The following is a 20,213-nucleotide window of genomic DNA, read 5'->3' on the forward strand; positions in this document are numbered from 1 at the left end:
CTAGGAGCCTGTGGTTAAGCATTGAGCATGCTCAAAGGCCAACCATCACCCCGTCGCTCAAGAGACCGCAAACCCGTATTTTCGCTACGTCCTCATTGGATTTAGAATGTAGATTTATTCGGGGTTCACACTTTGATCATATCCAGTAGTAAGGTGGTTTGGTAGGTTTACAAGCTTGGACGGTACAACAAATAAATGTTAAAATATTTATGGAATATATTTTGTGCAGAGAACCCAATCCTAAAAAACAGCCCAGATGCCTCAGACGCAACACTTCTGAAAACGAAACCATCATCCCTCTCCAGCCCGGCTTCTCTTCTCATTCTGTATCACTAATTCAGGAAATCATACCACCACTTTCCAAATGGCTCGGTCTGTCATCCCAAGGGCTTCTCTTGTACCCCCAAACGTCACACCAGCCCCAAGGCCTGTGGGACACAAAGCCGAAACATCACTCTGTACATTTCTTTCCGGCCTTGCATCCGAAACTTCAGGATTGCCTGTGGAAGCTTAGTTTTATGGTGAAGATACTCTGGAGCAGCCAGGTCTCCATGAGCTTGCCCTGTTTAAAGCCTCACACAGGCACCCCATTTCCCTCAGGACGACACAGACTGCTTAATCCGGCTCTTAAATTACCAAACCATTTTATAATTTGCGCCCAGTATTTTCATTTACCACTCCTCACTTTACGCTAGCCCCAGCATGCTCAGTGAGCCACTCAGCCCACCTTCTGCCCCTCCCCACTCCCTCTCCCCTCCCCTCTCTTCCCCCCCACCCCCACCCCATTCCTTCTATCTGGGAATAGGGCAGCTTCTCTCACATGGGAAAATTCTACTCCTGTGTCAAATTTTAGCTCAGATATATACCCTTTTCCTCTGAGTAGTTTACTACCACCCTACTTCTCTTCCCCACCTAATGATAAGGTAGTTCCCCCATCTTTGTAAATTATCACCATCAAACACTGGTTTTATATTAATTTTATGTTAATTGCCCGTTTGTCTCCCCTCCCCCCCTTCCTTACCTAAACTCCAAGGTCACTAAGGCTGGGACCATGATATCAGTCTAGTTCACCACTGCAACCCCCATATGACTCAAAAATAAAATAAAGATGAAATAAAATTCACATTTTATGGCAAGACAAGAAAAATTTTAATGTGAGAATTTTCTCTGCTGATTTGGGCCTCCTCCCTCCCCGTTAGTGTGTATTGTGCGTCTGCAGTAACAAGACCTCCCTAGGAGATAACCTTCCTTCTTCGTCCTGTAAGGGGCCATGATGATCACTACTCACTTTGTTAAGTGCCTATCTGGACTGTGTAATCTGCTGATGCCTCATGTGATGTATAACGCTTTGTCTCAAAAACGTGTATAAGTGTGCTTTGCCATCTAACGGGCAGAACAGTTCTCATACCTTTCTGAAAAGCCATCTCCCAGGTTATAAACCTCAGGTTGGCTCGAATAAAATTTTCCATTTCTTGCTTAGATCAACAATTGATTAAATTTTTTGTCAACACAATGCATCTTAAATGAATGAATAAAATAAAAGGTGATAAAGAGCTTACAGTCTAAGTTAGGAAGTAGTATCTAGACATAAACATGTAACACGTATTAGACTGCTTAAGTGCCAAGAGAAATGTATAACAATTAGTGGTATGAGTACTAACACCCTCCCGCGTCCCCTAGGTACTGTGAAAAAACTCTCTCTATACCTGTTTTCCACTTGTAAAATAGGGATAATGATACTTGCCCTGCCTACTACAGAGATGATAAAAGGTTCAAATAAGTAAAAAGCATTTTCTTTAGTATTCTTTAATTGACTTCAAATTTAGCAAGAGATGAGAATTGGAAGAAACCGCTCCCAAAGCCCAATGGTGAACATGTTAAGTCCATAAATGGGAAATGTAACAGACTTTACCTTGATTTTGTTGCAAAGCCCTACAGCCGACACAGCCGTCCTGTGCTGGACCCCTTTGTTCAGTGTTCTCAAACTTGGCTGAACATCAAAATCCCCTGAGGAGCTTTAACTTCTCCTGATGCCTAGAGGGCACTCCAGACCAATTTAATCAAAACCTCTCCTTGGAGTCAAGATGCATCTAGGCTGTCTGCAGATGATAAAACATGAATGAAAACAATTTGTCCAAACACAATTTAGTAAAAAACAAGCTGGACATCAAGACAATTCAGTCAAAACAAAACTTACCTGAAATCAATTACTCCAGTAATGATTATACACAAATTTAAACTATGAAGTAGTTTTGTAACGTAACTCTTTGGATGTTCAAAGGCAATTTGCTTGTTTGATTTTGAGAATTGTTTTCTACTTTTTAATGTTTTAAATCTGGTTTGATTGTTAGCTACTATTCACACTCTGCATGATTTCAAAGAGTGAAAGGGTGATTCAGCCTGTGTGTAAATGTTCAACATTATGGAGTAACCTTCCCAAATTAACCTATTCCACCTACCACTCCAGGGAAGAAGAAAACAGAAGTACAATGAGATCCCTCCTACCTATCTCCCATCCCACACACATACACAAAGTTTATTTCATTGTGACCTATATTCAGTTTGCACCATTTCCTTTTTCTCTAAAATTTGATCAAAGTGTAATAGGAAGTCAGGCAACAATGGTCCCTGTCTCATGAAAAGCCCTGTCAAGCCAAAGGCAAGTCTGTGCTAGGAAAATCCCCCTTTTTTCAAAAAGAGAAGAGGTTAGAAATGACTTTGACCTCATGTCCACTGACCCCAAAGAAAGAGAGAAAAGTGTTCCTTTAACTTGCTATACTTTTTTTTTAACCACTGATCCTTACCTCCCCAACATGCACACACATACACTGTATTATGTTAGTCTGTTTCTATTTCTTTCGATCAAAGAATCCCTGGAGCAATATAAATATGCGATAATTGGTGGTTTGGCCAAAATAAATTACAAAGTAATTTGAGCTGTATGCTTTGATTTTTCCAGGAAATATGCACACTTATGTGATTAGAAAAGAATATGGATATATAAATACCGTGTATTAATATTAGTTATCTCTTGAGGGTGGGTTGGTTTATGGCTTTTTTCCCTTTGAGTGAATTTTCATATATTATTATATTGAGTGTGCATTGTTTTATACTAAAAAATCAGAAAATCAGCAAAAGGATTCCCGTTATTGAAGATTTTACAATTTCCTACTGACAAACTTGCAATTTCATTTGTCAGTAGGAAAAATTAAAATAGCTTCAATACAAACTAGCTGTTTGAAATAAATGTGTTCAGTTTGGGAAACAGTTGTATCTTAGTTGTTCAATAAATTGTGAAATACAGTGCTTTTGGGGAAAATACATGTATAAAATTTACCTAATGGGTTTTGGAAATGAAGAAACAAAACACAAAAATCTGAACACAATATATACCAACCATGCAGACTACTTGTAATTCACAAATGTGTCAGCAGATGGCAAACATGAGCTTTAAATTTATAAAGTTTTGCTTTAGCACAAAGTACTGTAGGGATGGCAAAAACCAAGGCAACTATTTATTGACAGCTGTTTTTTTTTTTTTTTTTTACCTATAATCCTTCAATAAAGGACATAGGATCAAGTTTTGACTCTGAAAGCCCTTCCTACTGGCTTCTTAGATTGTTGAACTAACAGATGTACACCGTGCTTGCACTGAAGAAAAAGAAATAATAAAGCACACTGCATTACATGTTATTGGATGTAATTGATTTTATATTTTGCAAGCTATAGCTATTGCTGAAAATACATAGAAATGAAATTATTCAAATGTATCTGTCTATAAGTTAAGACCTGACTGCTTTAATGAGGTTATATTTTATTGGTGGTCCTCAAAGTCAGGCCCCTGGACCAGCAACAGCTGCATCACCTGGGAAGTAGTTAGAAGTGCAGATTCTTAGGCCCCACCCAGGCTTACTAAATCACACCTCTGGGATGGAGCCCAGCAATACATTTTACCAAGTGCTCTAGGTGATTATAATACCCGCTGAAGTTTGAGAACCAGGGGCTGTAAAGAGGCTTGAAATACAGAAGAGAGGCTCTGAATTTATTATTTCTGTTCAGGTATAACTGATGTAAATAATGATAATCAACAATGTAGTTAATTACTTCTTTCATATGGTTTAGTGTTCAAACACAATAAAGTCTTTAAAATAAGGAACATAAAATAGTACCCAATTTACATTGACTCAGAAGGGTAGAAGCCATTACCTAATTTCCATGCATTTCTTATACTGAGAGAAGAATTTCAGTTTACGTTCCCCTTTGCATTATATTGAAAGGGATAACATTATGGTAAATTTTGCCTTACAACCTATCTATTGAAACAAATTCAAACTAAGTCAAAATAGGATTATTTCCAAGGAGTAGAGAACAATCTTCATGAAAGAAAACAGTCCTCTACAAAACATGTGTTATTCTTATTGTATTAACACACGTATATGTTCTGTTTTCTCTAAGGCATAGTCAAATCCTCCTGCAATTCTTCTGTCACTGAAATAAGAGGCACAGCCATTTTAAATTAACAACAAATACACCCGGACACACTTTCATTTGTAAAAAAGAGAAGATGTACAAAAATTGTTTATCTAATGTGATAATTTTATCTTAAACACTACTATGCTTCAATTATCTTACTATTTGAATATTTTTATTAATTCAAAATTTCTCAAAGGATACATAAATTGACAGTTCCCATGAAGAGTCAGTGTTTACTCAACTTCTTCAGTATAGAGGCAACCATTTTTCTCATCTTTAATATATAAATACAGTTTTCACACAGTTTTAATAAATAGACTATCGGTAAATCACATTAGGTGCTTATGAGGGTAATAACAAGGGCAAAAATCTTAAGTGTTCATTGTATTTTCACTCCCTAGATAGGTAATTATTTGTGTCTGACTTCCGTGGTAACCAGATATAATAGTGTTGAAACATCCTGATCTTTATGCTTAGATTTTTATCTCCTGGCCATAGTTCAGATGTTCTGACTATTACCTAGGAATGTGTGCGTTAGAGTTCTCTTTCTCTCTCTACATGTATATATACGTGTGTGTGTGTGTGTATTTGTTTAAACCTGAACTTTAAAATATGGACTTAGATAAAATCATAAAATCATATCAATGGTTTAGCTTCACCCACCTGAGGTTGCAAGTATCTACCTAGGTATCTGTCAGTCATTACCAGGAAGGCAACTTCACAGTCCTTTTGGATGAAAGATTCTAGGTGAAAAGGATTGGGTTAAATAATAAATTTCATTTGGGGTGTGTGTTTGTGTATGTGGGTGTACACGTGTAGCTGTATGCACTGGTGATGGTTGGAAAGAGGTTAAGAAGGTATCAGAAGGGTTGGGTTACTTTCTGAGGATTTGGTGCCATCTTTATATAACTCCCTGTCCTTTGATGAAAACTAGGGCCAGTATTTTTCCTAAGGCCCTATATCCTTCTCAAGTAGATATCTCTGCAACAGAGTTTCAACACCCCTCTTTCAAGGTTTTCAAACCCGAGGAATCTGGCCAATAAAATTAAACATGGTGCTTGCAGGGGTGTCTATGGAAATTCTCATCTACTTCCATCTGTCTTTAGCTCACTGCAGAACAAAAAGAGAACACTGTTTCCTTTTCTGTTTTTTGAATATTACTTTAAAGCTGTAGTTTAATAAACCACTTGCTGGCTGCAGAGTTCGTGTAGGTGTGAACTCGCAGATCTTTGACATTAAATATATTCCAAAGAACGTGGTATGGAAAGTTTGAGAGTGGAAAGCAGATAAACATGGAGTTTAGACATGGTGCATTTTGACCTAGAATTTACTCTCAAGTAATTACACAGAATGCATACTAGTGGATCATATTCTCCACTTCCTCTTATGGCTACAAGATGCTCTTAATACTTTTATGCTTCGGAAATGATTGCAATAATGAATTTATCTTTATCCAGTGGCAAAATGGACTTTCTCACTTGTGAAAGAATGCAACAGTGTGCAGAATTTACAAGGGAAGACACTACATAAAAGGCACATTGGCCAAATAAAACTCTGGAACTCCAAAATTCACACTGAAATGGGTATTTCTGGGTGAGGAGGACCAATAACTAAATGAAAGCAACTCTATTCCCTTGTGTCTCACTTTCCCATGACATTTCTTAGTGTGATTCCTGCTGTCATGCACCGTACCGGCTTTAGAATGATACTTACTGACAGTGTTATCTCTGCTTGAATAAAACCTCTTCATCTGATGTTTTTTGGTGCAGGTGAGTAGGCTAAACTAGAGATTTAAAAGAAGAAAAAGACAGATACTACAAGAAATGAACAGATCTAACATATAAAAGCAGAATTTTGTTCATTATAAAAGTAGTTTTCTTTATAGCTTACTGGTCCAATCCCCTTATGAAGCCCAAAGACACATGGACCCCAATGTTCATTGAAGCACTATTTACAATACCCAGGACATGGAAGCAACCTAAATGTCCATCGACAGATGAATGGATAGACAAGATGTAGTACATATGTACAGTGGAATATTACTCAGCCATAAAAAGAATGAAATTGGGTCATTTGTAGAGACGTGGATGGACCTAGAATCTGTCATACAGAGTGAGGTCAGAAAGAGAAAAATAAATATTCTATATTAACGCATATATGTGGACTCTAGAAGAATAGTACAGGTGAACCTATTTGCAGGGCAGGAATAGAGACACAGATGCAGAGAACGGACATGTGGACACGGGGGTGGAGGTGGACAGGGGATAGGATGAATTGGGAGATTGGGACTGACATATGTGCACCGCCATGTGTAAAACAGATAGCTGGTGGGAACCTGCTGTATAGCGCAGGGAGCTCAGCTTGGTGCTCTGTGGTGACCTCGATGGATGGGATGGGGGTGTGGTGGGAGGGAGGTCCAAGAGGGAGGGGATATACGTATAACTGTAGCTGATTCACTCTGCTGTACAGCAGAAACTAACACAACATTGTAAAGCAATTATACCCCGATTTAAAAAAAGAAAGAAAAAAAGGAAAAATGATCTTGCCTTGGTTTCTGACTTACAGCTCCCTGGCTGTCTCCAATGACCACCTAGATTTTTCAGCCTTTTTACATTCAAGGTATGGAGAGCTCAAGCTTTCCCTTTAGTCACCTGAGATCCTTCCTTTGAATTCCTGTTTTCAATTTGAGCACATGCCTGTTTGCCAGGCAACTAATGCTGCTGAAGTCCTGTTTGCTTAGAGTGAAGCACATGGCTGTGGCAGTCAAAGACTGACAACCAGAGAGAAGATAAAGTCTCAGGTTCAAGTTCAGGGGCCAGAAACCAAAATCAAGGTAGCACCACAGAGCAGATTTTGGATCTGAAATCAGAAGAAGCAGAACAAGTCAAGGGGAGTGCTTCATACGCAGTGGAGTTGTGGTTTGCGTTTTAGACCTAAGTGTATATAAGTTGCATGATTTGGTTGAATGACTTTTAAGAGTCACGGTTACAGCCAGAAATGACCTCACCTTTCGGGTGAAATACTGATGTCTTGCCACCTTTTCTTTATTCCAAATAAAATAAATGCTATTAATGTGACAGAGGAATAGTCACATTTATAGACAATGTACATTATAATAGCACTTAATAAATGGTTGTCTTTTACCTGCTACACCACCATAGGTTTTGCTGACAGATGGCAATAGGCTGATACTGCCTCTCTATCATGACTTGAAAACTTGGTATTCTTTCCTGCAATTTGTTTAATTATAAAGGACACAGAGCCTTTATTGTATTCTGCTCAGATATTGATGTAAAAGTATTAATACACTTAGAAGACAGAAAAGACAGATATGTCCAAATCTTGAAAGACTCTGGGGATAGTAATGGGGCAGTGGACATCTAGCAGCATAGGGCCCTTCAAGTCCGTTTATGTGAATAAGGTTGAATGTTACCTCTTTTCTTGCTGATTCACAGTAAGGGACAGAGTGAAGGACAGTGTTGGCTTGTATAGCCACCCACAAAGGGCTGTGGCTTTCTTGCCTGGGCAGTAAGCTTGGAGCGCCCAAGGGATTTCTTCTAGCCTCAGCCCCAGAGGTTGTGGAATGACGTTTGAGGTCCCCTGCCTTAGTGAGTAGGTGGAGACCAATATCCTGATTAATAACAAGGAACGATCACTGTAGTCAATAAAAAACAATGCAAATTTGACATGATTTTAGGTTTTTCTGTGAAGCTCCTAGAGTCTCTCTAGCAATTTTCAGTAACACAGTACATTTTGGCCTTGGGGGTAAGGCTTGCAATGCCTTGTGTGGCTGAAGAAGCACAGCCTTTGGATGTTAAGGCAGGAAAAGCTTTGAAATCAGTAGTCTTTAGCTAATGTGAAGGAAAGTGAAGATGCTCCTAGATCTGCCTATCGTTAATTGATGTAGATAATACTGAACTGTTAAAATAGTGAAATAAATTTTTTTAGATCTAGAATTTGACTTTTCGCAATATATTTCTTGGGAATTACATTCCTAGTAAAAGATTTTGTATTCAGTAGATAATTTTCCTGACAAAAAGAGCTTTAAAAAAATCCTTTTGTATAACTTTACTAGGCATCCACATTCCAGCAATTTCTGAATTGGTTTCCTCTGCTGTGAGTAACTGATGACGTGTGATTTATGGACTCGGAATAATTGCACTTCTTGGCTGTCATATACTTTGAGTAAGAAATATTACATATGTTTCCAGAAAAATGATTTAAGGGAGAAAAGAGTGAAGTGATGCCAAGTTCTGAAACTTTATTTGGAAACGGTGTTCTAACCAAATGGTACTTAAGATGCTCTCTCTAAGTTTCTGAAATGTATTTGCTAAATAATTTTTGAAAATGTGGTTCTAAACATGCCACTTTCAAGCTAAGTCAATGAAGAGTAGAGGGCAGCATACTGTTCTCACCTTCTCAAGCCCAAGAAATGCAGAATTTTCCATTGACACATGGTGATAAGATGAATAAATTTCTTCGAAAATAGGAGTTATACATCTCACTTTATCTGTCAAACATAAAATATTTAATAATTTAGTGGAATCTTTGCATGAACAGATTTTGTTTTTAAACATGAAATCTCTAATGCAACTTAACTTTACTACGTGTCTGACCTACACTGTATTTTTGCTAGTTTCGTTCAGTCCTTGGATTTAACTGGTTCATCAACTTCAAATTCCATGGAGTGTTTACCAACTCTTTTCACACATTCTGTTCTAATGATAATTGGCTGACTGTGGAAGAAGTTTTATAAGTACTGAGGGTGAGGAACCATTCTCTTCGATGTGCTTTTGACTAGCATTGTCCAACAGGACTTTCTGAGATGATGAAAAATATTCTATACCTGTTGTCCACATGTGGCTGTTCAGCACTTGGACCATGACTAGCTCAACTGAGAAACTGAATATTTGATTTTGTTTTAATTAATTTATGTTTAAATTTAAATAATCACATGTGGATAGGATTGTGACGACTGTATCAGATAATACAGTTAGACCTTAGAACAGTGAACGTATGACCCTGAGCAATTCACATTTACACTTGTGGGTAGCCCTAACATTGGTTGCTCTGGATCATGTTCAAGGGTTTTCCTCAGTGGTTCTAAATTCGGGGGCAAAACTTCCCTACCAAAGATATAAGTGCAAATTTGTTGGACAGTATTTTATTGTCACAACTGAAATGTCCTCCTGGCATTTAGTGGGTGGGGGCCAGAGATGCTTAATGGCCTGAAATGCATAGTACAGTCTGCACAATGCATTACTGTCCACCCTAAATGCCAGTAGCAACCAATCTGACAAATCCAAATAGGTCAGCAGAGTTCTCTAAATACTTCAAGTAAAGATTTCATTTGTGAGATCTCCTATCTCTAGTTAATTCTGTCTCCTATGATCTCTAACCTATTTCCTCCTGCCTCTTTAGGGATCTCACCTTCTTTTATCATGCTCATTTTATCCTGTATCTTCAACCACTTCCTGTCTGCATCAGAGCGTACTTTAATCTTTCCCATTTGCTCAAACAGGAAAGATTAAATGCCCTTTCTTAATCCCATGTCCTCTCCTCATTCACAGCATCCTGTCCCCTGCCAAACTCAGAACTGCACATCTATTCATCAAGTTATTGGGGAAATTATTTTTTGTATCGTGATGGAAAGAAAGCTCACACCATATGTAGTTTCAAAACACACCATTTATTATATAGACATATCAGAGTCATCATACTATGTCCCACTTCTAAGCAGTTCATATTATATATATGTATGTGTAGAGACACACACACATATGTTGAAAATTTTTCAGGCAGAGTCCACTTTTATTGTTTTATGCTTATAATTACTGCACCTTCCTGTAGCTAGTCTCTACAGCACACCACCACATTAGTTTCACATATTTTTTTCTAATTTAGTATCACATTACTTTTTCCCAAGTGTGGGCTCATGCTAAAACTGTAATGTGGTCACTTAAAATATTCTAGTTCATAGTTCAATGTTTTATGAAAATTAAATTTTTAAGTACTTGAACAATGTCTTCCTAACTTCCCCTACTTATCTCAAAAAGAATCACTACATATCCCAAATAAATCACTCTAAATAACTGAGTCCTGAAACTACTGAGTTAAAATAATTACATTAAAGATACATCTATACTTGGTTAAATACACTGTAGACTACTGGAATAACTGTGATGATGGCATCTCTTCTTAACTCTATGTCTACGCAGTGATATGCCTACTTTTGTCCTTTAATGGGTGATTTTACATATCATTTCAAAAGAAATTAAAACATCTTACTGATGTATTATAACTCTGTATTGTACAAACATGTCTACAAAGAAATGCCACCTAAAATTAGAGTCAGTGGTTATTCTTTCAGTACAAAACTACATCCTTGCATAAAATCAGGAGAACCATATACACACAAAATACCTGCATTATATAGTATAGATTTTCAGTGACAAAGATCATGCCTATTTATGGCATCAAATAAACAGAAGTGAAGTTGATTTATTATTTGAGGCTGCATTTGTGGGCCACTTCCGTAAATCTGCTGGCTAGTGAAGTTGTTCATACGAGTTGAGAGACTTAAAAAACTACACCAGACAACCACAGTCCCGTCATTTCTTTTGAACATATACAACCAGATTTTTTATAAGCTGATTTAAATAGGGTAGGTGATGATCAAGTTGTTATAAAACTAAAAGACCTCCAGATTTCCATTAACTGGCATTATTTTTATTTTGCTAGCCCAACTAAAACCTATATTTTGCTTCTAAATTATAACATGTTGTCATACTGGATATTAAAGGTGCTAATTTACCTATCGTTCAGTAAGTAACTTATAAAAAATGACCTGAAAACTGATTAGCTTTGCGGAATAATAAAAGTGTACAATACAATGAGTTATATATTTTAAAATATATACTTTCTTTATCTGTTGCCACAAGTTATATTCTCACAAATATTTTCAAAGACCAAGCCATTTTCTCGCCTACATGTAGTGTCATAGATTACTATTTTAACATTCCGTTATGGAAGAGAGGGTTGAATTTAGCTGTGTAAATATAAGCCTATCTTTTAATTTCCTTCTACAGAGAACTCTTTCAGGCTCTTTGGATATAGGCATTCTTAAAAAATGGTCTGTATTTTTCCATGTGAATTGTAAAACAAAACCAAAAAACCTGAATTAAATTCTAACAAAGCTAATTGTACCTGCATCTTTTGGGCGTACATCATCTGTCCTTTTATATAATTTAATTGAGCTGTAAAGTGTTTGAAATATAAATAACACGAATAATTGCAAGTCATTCTGTCTATATTTATAAATGTGAAAGTATTTGAATTAAAGTGTTATGCTTATAAATCAATATTAATAATTGTTCTTACATAAATATCATAATAATAGTAAAATGGCCAAATAATTAAGCAATCTATCTTGATACTCCACTATTCAGATCACTTAACTCCATAATATCAGCCACAATGATATTTACATACAGCAGACGTAATAAAGAAATAAAACTGAAAAAATTTAGTAGAAATTAAATGTGACTTTGTGGGCATAGAAAAGCCTTGAACAATTGCTCTCCCATTTCTGTGGGAATAGAATCTTGACAATATCCCCACAACACCACAATTTCCTTTCTACTACTTATTTACATTCATGAATGCTATAAATATGTCCTATATATATTTTCTATATTTACAGTATATATACACACACATACACACACACACACATACTTTATTTTATTCTTAGGCTCATTCATGAACATGCCCATCAATTTACACAGTATAATCAAAACATATTCATTTATAACTTTTCACTCTGTGGAAAAATGCAAAAATATCATACAGATTAATATTGTCTCTCTAAAAAAACCTCTTTTTTATGTTTTAGGGTGTTTTTGGTTTTTTTGGTTTTTTTTTTTTGTAATTTACAAATAAATTATGAAATATAGTTCATTCACAAATTGAAAATAATTACAATGATTTTATAACAAGGCATTGCTGAGGTTTTAAATTGTGGCATTCTTTGAAGCCATCGTCTTTCAGAACAAAGACATCAATAAATTATTATTTCTTGATATTTGCACTTTTAAATTACTTATATGAAATATGTCATTACAAATCTAACACTCATGCTAGTCAAATAGTGTTTGTGTAGAATATGAATCTTTCTATTTTATCTATTCCTTTTTTTTTTCTTCCTGAAAAGTCTTTTTTAGAACAATCTGGAAAGTTGGTTGAAATTACTGTACTAGAACATTTCTGGAAAGTTTTTCACCAGTAAAAAAAAGCTGAAGAAGTAAAGTGAGGCAAATTGAGGAAGAATAATTTTAGTAAGTACTCAGGAGAGATAACAGCAAAGGCAAGAACTGTTTTAACTTATCTCCTAGTCCTTTGGTATTTCTTTGCCTCGTGAAAATCTTAAAAAATGTTCACTTCTTTAAAATATTGATTATACTCTTCCATTAAATATCAGCTGTGGTCCTCCATTGCTCATGTTGTCTGTCATTTCCTGTTAGGAAAATAACATGAATTAATTAAAATTCACTTTCAGAGTAAGGCATTAATTTGATTAATGGGTTTACAAAACAGAAATTTCAAGCCATTGAAAAACTTGCTGACTTTTGGGGAAGGACAAGGATTAGTGCTGTTGCTGAATTTGAGGAAATGAAATTTCATGGCATCTTGGAACCCATGAAACACTGAAGTGACAGTCTGTTAGACCAAAGTCTTCTACCCACAGCAACAGTTCAATCTCTCCCCAGCCCCCTTAGTCTCCCCTCTCGGCCCTCAACTCTGTTTTGGAAAGACCTCACCTAGAAAGAAGATGGTTAAATACTTAAGTTTTTTCAATGTATAGCTTCCTCTGTTGAGCATGTCAACAAAATGCCAACAGGTTCTAGGGGTTACCTTTGCTCTATAGAAAAATGTGTGGGCTTTTCGTGAAGAACTGAAAAATGTCCACCAGGGGATTGCCTATCTGTAACTGAAGATCACTAATAATTCACAGTAGGACAGATTGCTTTTCACAACACTTCACTCATACAGTAAAAAGCAAACTGTAAAAGCTGAAACTAACACACCACTGTAAAGCAATTATACTCCAATAAAATGTTAAAAAAAAAAACACACACAAAATAAATTTAAAAGTAAAAATTAGAAAAAAAGCTCTTAACATGTTTTTTAAGAGATCAATTACTAAGTAGTTAATAAGGAAAACTACATGGGAAGGCAACAGAAATTTCGATATCAAGAATGAACTTACATAAAAAGTTTCACTTGCAATTTTAGAAAATATGTTAATTTAAGAAAAATTCAGATGCTTTGAATTCATATGTTTTGTTAAACGTTAAACTCTTCCCTACACAAGAAAAGGTAATGAGGACGTGTGAGGCCCATTCACATTTATAATGGTTAGTGCACCATATTATAAATAATATTTAGGCAAAACTATCTAAAATAGATGAAAACATCTTTCCCCACTTGAACAAGCCTATTTGCAAAAGAGCTGTAAAGAGGACTCCAATTGAAATAAATTATTTTCTCAATGATCTTAAGCCTATCAGGTATATCTACTTTCTGTTTGGGTGAATTAAAAGTAAAAAGTAATGTGTTTGCTTCTGTAAACCTTAGAAATTCTTCCAAATCTTTATTTCAGAAATGAAAAGATATCACATGCCTCATTTTTAGTATCTTCTCTTTGAAAACTCAATATAGGAGATGGAGTAAAATACAGATGCTTACTTCTTGGATTTGGTGGTTTTGAAAGTTGCTTAGGAGAATCAGTGAGAGACTGGAAGGTAGGAATTGGTCTGATTTTGGAACTTTGCTTTTGAAAACTTTGGTGTCTTTTAGAACACGGGGCAGAGCTACCGTCAAGAAAATGCTGAGGAAGAAGACAATATGCAAAGAAGACTCTTCCTCTTCTCACATCAAGACCCATCTCTCCATGCAAAGTGCCTTGCCCCTTCCAGGCCATAAGGGTAGTGTTGTATGTGGGTATCCACTATACCTACCCTAATAAGGTGCTGAGGAATTACCTAAGGCCTAAAATCTCATACCAGTTTAGGGTAAAAGCTCTGTCAAAAAGTGGAGAAGTTCTTTGGGCGCCAATAGCCAGCCTCTACGGTCTGGCAATGGTTCACTATAACTGAGAGGCTGTCTCTGCTAGATATATACTGTGAAATTAGGTCCGATAATACATTGGGGTTATTGGGCTGAGGGTAAGTTTATTGATAAGATACCTGATTTGAGCTTCATTTAAAAACTCACTACTGGTGGCAAGAAAAATAGAAATGATCTCTCCAAAATGATCTTTAATAAAATTTACTCATCCATCTATTTCTATTCCTTCTAGTAGGACAAAAACAATTTTCTAAGGAATTTATAGAAGATTCATAGATGCCTTTACTTCTCTTAAAATAACTCTGCATTCAAAAAGTAGCTTAAAAATAATCATAAAAAATTAAGGTATAAACTTTTATTGTGGGATTAAGAAAAAAATCCAGTTTTTAAAAACCTTACCAAAAGAAAGAATTTTCTTAACTAAAGTCACCCTAATATGGACACAGAAAAATCACTGGTAGGAAAAAACAGTGAAAATTAGTTTTTAAGTGGTCAAGTATCTTCAGTTTATTTGCAGATAGGCATGTCCAATTTAGCAAAAGATTATACTTTAAATTTGGGCAGGACCAATTGTGACTGTTTGCAAGTGGATATACTTTCTGCAATTGGGCCGTAATATCTGTGTGACTCCCTGTATTTCTTATTATATTTTTTAACCAAAGCAAGAATGGTGACTATTTATTTTCAGAAGTATAAAATATGGGAAATAAATTTGAAATGTATCATATCAGATAGGTTTATAAGAAAAAAGCTTTTATACAGAATTTTTACTGTATTAGTGTCAAACTTAAGTTATCTACTCATGCAGCTTTAGCATGAGAGCAATACAAAGTTTGCCTTTATCGACACATGTATTATTAAAAACAAAACTCTGGTCTGTGAATGATGATATCGAGTCAGAATCATGATGTAGCAGAGAATAAAGGAGTCACAAATCATCCAAGCAGACATGTGTTTGGATGCTCACAGGCAGGCTGAATATATACTCAACCAACTTTCAAGCTGCAAGACTTTGCCATGTTGGTTTATATCAGGTCCTCAAAGTAGTTCTCACAAAAGCAATACTTTGAGGAACAATATCACAGCATCAGTCCAGACTGATCTGCTGACATCATGGCTTCCTAGAAGAGGCAGTGCTTCCTGCAGTGACATTACAACATGGTAACTCCCTAGAAATCAGCGTACCTTGTAGGTAACTCTGGTGTCGGGGGCACCACCGGGCAGCTGGGCAAGTCGGTTATTTCAATAGCCCTCAATCTCTAATATAAATATAACAATCATACAATAAATATTGCACAAGCATAGACACAGAAACCTAAATCACACTAATATAAAAATAGAGCACAAAAGAGCCATTATCCAAATATATAATGATAACCTATTTTTAACAATCCATTTCTTTAAATTACCAGTCCTGCTATTTGGACTATTAATTCTTTTTTGAAGGATACATGTAGATCTGTTTAAAATTGCTTTCTGGGAACAATTTAAGAGCGTCTACTCTCCTTATTTGAGTGTATAAATTGTATATGAAAGGGAGACACATAAACTACAGAATATTTTTTCTTAAAATCACATTATAAAGAAGTATGCAGTTGTAACTCGTGCTACTTTTTCTTCTATTCTGTTGTTATGCAATTTTATTTCCATGGTATCAAGTAAAATGTGATGTGGCCATTATGTTAGTGAGTTTATTTTACAAATGTTTTATCTTTTCCTTAATAGATCCAGTAGCAGGAGCTGAATTAAGAAACATGGGCAAAATGTAGAAGAAACACAGACAGCTCACTATATCATTTGTCCTTTGATGCAATAAATGTAACTTCTTGTTTGAATGGGTATCATGAAACAATTATGCAAGGAACATTATTTAAAATACAGGCAAAGCTACCCAAATATGCATGAAGCTTAGATGAGAATTAAATGAAGCTTTATGTGTATTGTAATATCTGCACTGATAGGCAGGGCTTTTTGTTGCCTTATTAAAAGGCCCCTTTATGCGTGAAAATCTAATTTACATAATCAAATGCATCTACTTACAAGCACAAGGGGTGAGTTAGAAAGGAGAAGCCATCGGATTTCTAAAACTGATATTATTGAGTTGAGAGTGTTTTTAGTTTATGTTTTTCCTCAGGACACTACGTTAAAAATCCATATTTATAAGACATTCAATATTTTATTAGTTCTATTTTAGGAGCTGTGTTTTTATACAGATAGAGAAAATTATGTCAAAAATAGGTGTGCCCAGAATTACAGGGAAAAAATAATTTAAAATTCCTATTCTTAGTCCAATAGGGCCAAATTTTTATAAAATCCAATTCCTCAAATTCTCATCTAAAGCTGCAAGTTGATTCACCTAGATTTGACTGCAGTCTTCATGTGATAGCAATGAGAGGCAGAGGTACAAAACTCACTTTCTCAGCCATTTCATGAGAGTGATGCAGAGAATGCTCCCTCTCTGAGAACATCCTCCTCTGTTCATAGCTGGCTAGTCGACAAGTGAGCCACGAAGAGAGGGTGCAGCCCCCGATCCCAATGCACGCAAGAGACATGGACGCGAGATGCAGGGGATAGAGGGAAGAGGTCTTCTTTGTCACTGCCCGAAGGAACTGAAAATTCAAGATGCCCCCAATGAGTCCACAGATGCAGCAGGCAGAAAAGAGGATCATCTGATACGAAAAAGAGAGGGGGAGTTAAAGCTGACTGGAACACACTGCACCGACCTGCTGCACGTCAAGGATGGCTGAATTACAATACAGAGAAGGTGCTTCTGGTGCTTCTTAGAGGACAGGGGCTCTCTTTTCACCAAGATTCCCTGCACTCTGACTCAGTGGAGAGGGAGTAGACCACAGTGTTTCAGGAATTAATAGTTGACTATATAAAGGCCAGGGATACATCTTATGAAAACTCTGAAGTAAGCAAAATTTATCTTCTAGGTAGATTCAGATTTAAATAATATTTAATATCTATTGCGTGCTACTATGCATTTCAATTAACCCACCAAGCTATCCTCTGAGAGGTGATATACATTTGGAAAATGAATGATGAGCAGTTAACACTCAAATTTAAGAATTGAATCCAGATTTTTTGACTCAAATTACGGTTTCTCTGTTAATTCCCACCCCCGCCCCCCAATATTTAAATGTCTTCTCCCTGAAATGTCATTAGTTCCAATGAGCTTCAAACCTCCCCGTACTTCTCTAGCTGTGTGAGCTTAGGGAATTTAGTTAACTCCTTTTTGTTTTCATTTATAAGAATTTTATCGTTTTAGTATCTATTTTCCCAAGAGATAGTTTAGGGACCCTCTATGAACTGGTGCTTTATGTTACAAATCTTTTGTTACTCTGTGACACCACACAATAGATAGTCCAAAACCACTGTTTGGTTGACCGCTATGGAGAAACGCAGGATGTAGCTTTCCTTTTGATCCTACTCTTCGCTTGATCTGGGTCTCTGTTAATAGAGCTAGGGTTTTTGGTTTTTGTTTTTTTTTTTTGAGCTAGGGGTTTTTATTCAACCTAAATATCATAGGATCTCTGGCAGAACCAAGCACAACACAATGCCTTTTGTGCAGTAAATGTTTAATAAATTTAATATTCCAATAGCTTTAATAATTTTATTCTGTATTTGTGTCTAGTCTAAATTCTCCCATGAGCTTTGATGATACTTTATAGTGTGATACTAATTTAATTATCCAACCCGATTTCCATTTTTCTCTGGAACACTGTCTCTACTCTAATCACCTCCCTTGTCCCTCAGTATAGCTTGTTCATTCCCATTTCAATGATATTTTCATTTCCTGGAAATTATTTTGCTTCTTTCTTGGTTCCCTAGAGGGAAGACTGACACAAATCTAGTCCTAACTTCCTCAGAAAGCATTGCTGGACTTGACTGATCTCCTTTGGCATAAGTCCACAGGGCAAACAGCTATATAACTTAGGTTAGCATTTAATTTTACTTTATTAGGTATTATTTTCTGTTGACAGTTAGTTGACTTTAGCAAACACTTAATGAGCACATAGCATCTGTTAGGCCATGAGTGAGGCAGCAGTTGTCATTACAAAAAAAAAGAACAGCTCATAGTTATTCCCCTTGAGAACACTGCAGCCTTGTGTGAGAGAAGATCCAACGTTCCAACATAATATGGCAAATATTAAGAAAGAAGGATGAAAGGTAGCCCTTGGAGTATGGAGCAGGGGAATGTAGCCCAACCATGGATTTCAGACAAGGCCTCCTTGACAACAGTTCATCTAGGCTAAGTGCATGTAGTTCCCAGCAAAGGGTAAGGCCATGGATGTATGAAATAGAACAATGGGCAGAATGAACTACAGGTAGTTTGTTTTCTTTCTCTGACTTAATTCAGCATTCCTGATTGTGTCTGTCTTTCTGTACTTATCACCAAAACTGAAAACCCAGTGATGGATGAGTATAATCTTCTAATGGTTGATGAAATATAGCATTGAATGTCAATTACCAAATCAACGAATCACCCCAAGTGGGAAATTGTAGCTCCCAATGTCAAATAGAATCAATCAGTTATACTTCCTTCTAAAGTATATTCAAATGACATGCTGTTTCTTGGAAATATATTTTGGTGTTTACTCATTCCCAGAAAATATGGAAGGATATTACATTCTAGCCTTCAAATAATGAATTACTGTTAATTAATAAAATAAATAACAAATTTAATAGACTATTACAGGAAAACACTATCTCTCCTGATGTTATTGCCATTAATTCCTTAAAGGTATGACACTTCATTAACATGTGCAGACAGAACATTCTCACTCAGGAATTAAAACGTTAAAATCTGTACCAAGTTTATAACCATATACTATTGTTAAATCTTACCAGACTAGAGATTCTAGACTTTAGAGTTATTTGGAGTGGAGAAATTTTCACACAATTTGATTAAAGGGTAGAGAATCTTAGACAGTTAATGTCATCTATGGGAACCTCAGATGGTACAGGAGGATAAAGTGGATGGTAGTTTCTAAAAAGCTTAGATCTTATAATTTTTTTTTATAACTTATAAGAGAATTAGGAAAACAGAAAAGACGCTAGTGGCCTTTAAAAAAATCCCTTCCCTTCCCTTCTGCTATGAACTGAATGTTTGTGTCCCTCCAAAATTCATATTTGAAGCCTAATCCCCAATATTATAGTATTTGGAGGCAGAACCTTTGGGAGATAATTAGGTCATGAGAGTGGAGCCCTCATGAACAGGGTCCCTGCTTTTATAAGAGATTCTAGAGAGCCCGCTTCCCTCTTTTGCCACGTGAGAACACAGCCAGAAATTTGCAACCCAGAAGAGAGTCTTATTAGAATCCAACTATGCTGGCACCCTGATCTGGGACTTCCAGGCTCCAGAACTGTGAGAAATAAATTTCTGTGGTTTGTAAGCCACCCAGTCTATGGTACCTTGTTACAGCAGCCCAGACTGACTTAGATGTCTCCCCTCCCTGGCCCTCCCCTCCCCCTTCCTCCTTTCTCCCTCTCCTCTCCCTCCCTTTTCATTACTTCCCCTCCCTCCCTCCCCCTTTCTTTCCTTCTTTCCTTCTTTTGTTCCTTCTCTCCTTTATTCCTTTCCTTTTCTTTCATCCATGTTCCAAGAA

The 20,213-nt window shown here is 36.3% G+C and overlaps 1 protein-coding gene across 1 annotated transcript in view; it reads right to left on the bottom strand.

The window, feature by feature from the left end:
* Positions 1–12,812: 12,812 nt before the first annotated feature.
* Positions 12,813–20,213, bottom strand: part of TMEM196 (transmembrane protein 196) — a 51,601-nt gene continuing 44,200 nt past the window's right edge. The window contains exons 3-4 of the mRNA XM_024738491.1: positions 17,016–17,270; positions 12,813–12,988 (exon numbers count right to left, since the gene is read on the bottom strand). Of these exons, the coding sequence (XP_024594259.1) occupies positions 12,929–12,988; positions 17,016–17,270 (315 nt within the window). The 3' untranslated portion in view covers positions 12,813–12,928. The remainder of the gene's footprint in view (positions 12,989–17,015; positions 17,271–20,213) is intronic.

The sequence above is a fragment of the Neophocaena asiaeorientalis genome, unplaced genomic scaffold (assembly GCF_003031525.2).
Source record: "Neophocaena asiaeorientalis asiaeorientalis breed wild unplaced genomic scaffold, Neophocaena_asiaeorientalis_V1.1 scaffold89, whole genome shotgun sequence".
NCBI lineage: Eukaryota > Metazoa > Chordata > Mammalia > Artiodactyla > Phocoenidae > Neophocaena > Neophocaena asiaeorientalis.